Genomic DNA, 3,015 nt, shown 5'->3' with positions numbered 1-3,015 from the left:
TTAATTATTTTGTATACTACATAAAAATGTAGTTAATAAGAACCTATTTATTGTGCATCTGGGTGTAATGTTTGAATATAACATAATACACAGGCCCTCAGAGAGGAGAGACATGACGGACTTATGCTTGTTAGATACTACGTAATGACATCACTGATATGCAAATTAGTGTGAAAACATCATCTGGCAACATTAAGCTACTTTTCATTGGAAATTGTTGGCAACACTGCACTCGCTCAATGTCAGGGGACTCACACTCTGCAGCCTTCAACTGAAGCTAGTGCTGTATTGAACAGACGCATGTCACTTCATAACTATAGCGGCTGTTTTTTCAACTGAATGTCAACAATTTGCCTCGCGGGCCGCCAAATGAATAGCCCTGCTCTATAGGTGGACTACATGTGGAGAGCGTCACATCACCTTTCCGCCTTTGTCACAAATTACTTGACATTACCCAGAGGAGCTTTGCTGGACACACCCGGCCCGAACCAATCGAGAAAAATAAATATATTTATGCTTTTTTTGGAGTCAAACACTTGAACAAAAACTTGGATACTGCGTAAGTAAATTTTAGACCTTGTAAAAATGGGATTAAATTAATTAAATTTGTAGTTTGTGGCTACACTTTAGTCTTTAAAACAAAGTATTTCAATGTGTCATCAAATGATTGTAGTTTAAATATGCAACAATCATTAGACAATATAATATATTTGTATTATACCTAATTCCATTTACGCGGGTGTCTGTAAATATTGAGGTAAAGTTTGTCTTATCTTTGCACATTTGTTTAGTGTCAACTTATGAGATGCTCCCTACATTGTTTATCATGGTACTTTTTTAATTATTCAGTTTGAAATCACATGCAAGTATGACTTCATCACAAAATGTTGCACTATTTATTTGACTTTGGGAAATGTAGAAATTTAAAAGTCATTTGCTGCTAACATGATTTCACTATTTAGATTGAACTTTTCAGAAATTATATTAAGGGAGACTTTAAAAATGGTTACAATAATATTAAATGATCAGAAAAACAACATTTCACATAAATGTCAGGTCTTGCAATAATTAGTTTCGTTTCTGTTGAATAAAAAAGCGTTCTGGTGTTTTTGTTTGTGACCTTTGACTGTTTTTTGAGAAACCATGGGATTCATTATTGATTTACTATCGAACTTTTGCCATTGGAAAAGTTGTAATTGTGACAGTTATCCATTCAATTCAGTTCATTAACGCTTTGATTGGCTCGAGTATGTTTTATGAATTAGATAAAACGACTGTAATAGACGTTTATGCGTCTGTGGCCTTCTAGAACCTCACCTGTATGAGGTAACGAGGGTCAACGTTGAGGTATGGGGAAAGAGGACTCATTCCAGTCACTGAGAACAAAAGATAACAACCATTCACGTTACACCGTGTCAGAAATTAATACTTCATAAAAATATTATGGTTATATTAAGCAACGTTAGGCTAAACATTGAACACTTACGTGGTACTCCGGAAAGCTCAGTGTTGAATACTCAGGGGTTCCTCCACCAAAAATGCCCCCGAGTCCTTTAAATCCTCCCGGTGGCGGTGTGTTGTTATCCATGTTTTCGGAGATTATACAGTAAAAACGGCTTCGATGATCAGACTTCTTCCTTACTGACCCGCGTCAAACTGATGGAGACTATCCACACCAGATCTCTTTACTGGCAGCCTTGTGTGCTCTATCGTCTGATGTAAATCCGCATAGATGACACTATGTCGACTTATCAAACGCTGATGTTTATTAAAGTTTTCAGTCTCTGACGAAGCGTTTCTACATCTCTGACCTCCACATGCTACCCTGCCGCAAAGCGAAAGGACACTGCTGACGTAACACTGTCGTAAAGTTACTCGCGCGATTACAGAAGTGTAAAAGAAGCGTGTTACATATTTAAATAAATTAATTAAAACAATGTGTTATTGTAATTTATGCTGTGTAAATTAGGTTCTTTGTGTTTAGATGACTTGTAAAGACATGCCATTTACCAGTTATTTACAGGACCTTTTGCGACCGACCGTGTTTTGTGACGTAAGGGATGAGGAAAGATCTACAAAGATAAACAGACATTTTTGGCTTTTTAAACTATGATAAGGAGTTGGAAAAAATGAAGCTTATATTATTAATCTTTTGATTATACCCACTGTTTCATATCCATCGTTGTAAATTCACAAGTCAGAAACCTTATTTTTCCTGAATTAAGGAACAACACATTTATATAAACAACATTGAGGAGAGTACAATACAAACAAACAAAAGCTGTAAAAACTGACGCATTTAAGTTATTGTGAATTAGTAATGCCAGACATTTTGTAAAATGAGTTATTTTAGTTATTATTTTATGTCTTCGTTTCACTTGAGTATATCTATTAATATATAGCTGTTATTCTCTTCATAACTTTGTTATGTACACCGACAGTATTGTTCAGTATGTTGTTCATGCATTACTAAAATACATTTTTTAAAAAGCAGAGGTTAAAATGTGCTTCTGCACTCTTTGACAGAGGTAACATTAACAACAGGACCGCAAATAATTTAAAACGGAAATAAAATGATAATAATATTAAAAATGAAATACAATTATTTGTAAATTTAGCTGAATGAAAACAAAAACATTTGAAACTTTTTACTTTAATTTTTCTTCCTTCTACTAATATCATCATCATCATTATAATTAATATTTAAAAAAAAAAACCTTAATGGTGCTTTATTGCTAACAAACCCTTTTAGCTCCATTAGATATGTGTGGAAGCAGTCATAATAGGCATAATACGTATTTTCCTTTAGGATTCTTTAATGTAGGATGTAGGAATTTTTTTTTTTTAATTTATCATTATAAATGCATTTTCTGTCACTTCTGTGTGTTTTATCTGAATAAAAGGCAATTTTTTTTAAAGTAACCTAAATATTTGAATGGTAGTCTATCATATCTTTCAGAAAAAGCCAGACAGTTTTGACCTGCTGATTACACAACATTCTGCAACTAAACTCGT

General features: G+C 33.7%; 1 protein-coding gene across 1 annotated transcript in view; it reads right to left on the bottom strand.

The window, feature by feature from the left end:
• timm23a (translocase of inner mitochondrial membrane 23 homolog a (yeast)) overlaps positions 1 to 1,849 on the bottom strand; it is a 6,337-nt gene extending 4,488 nt beyond the window's left edge. The window contains 3 exon segments of the mRNA XM_056470086.1: positions 1,318 to 1,376; positions 1,487 to 1,513; positions 1,516 to 1,849. Of these exon segments, the coding sequence (XP_056326061.1) occupies positions 1,318 to 1,376; positions 1,487 to 1,513; positions 1,516 to 1,588 (159 nt within the window). The 5' untranslated portion in view covers positions 1,589 to 1,849.
• Positions 1,850 to 3,015: the final 1,166 nt, after the last annotated feature.

This window comes from Danio aesculapii, chromosome 12 (genome assembly GCF_903798145.1).
Source record: "Danio aesculapii chromosome 12, fDanAes4.1, whole genome shotgun sequence".
Taxonomy (NCBI): domain Eukaryota; kingdom Metazoa; phylum Chordata; class Actinopteri; order Cypriniformes; family Danionidae; genus Danio; species Danio aesculapii.
The sequence above is the reverse complement of the archived record's forward strand: the minus strand, read 5'-3'. Positions and strand labels throughout refer to the sequence as shown.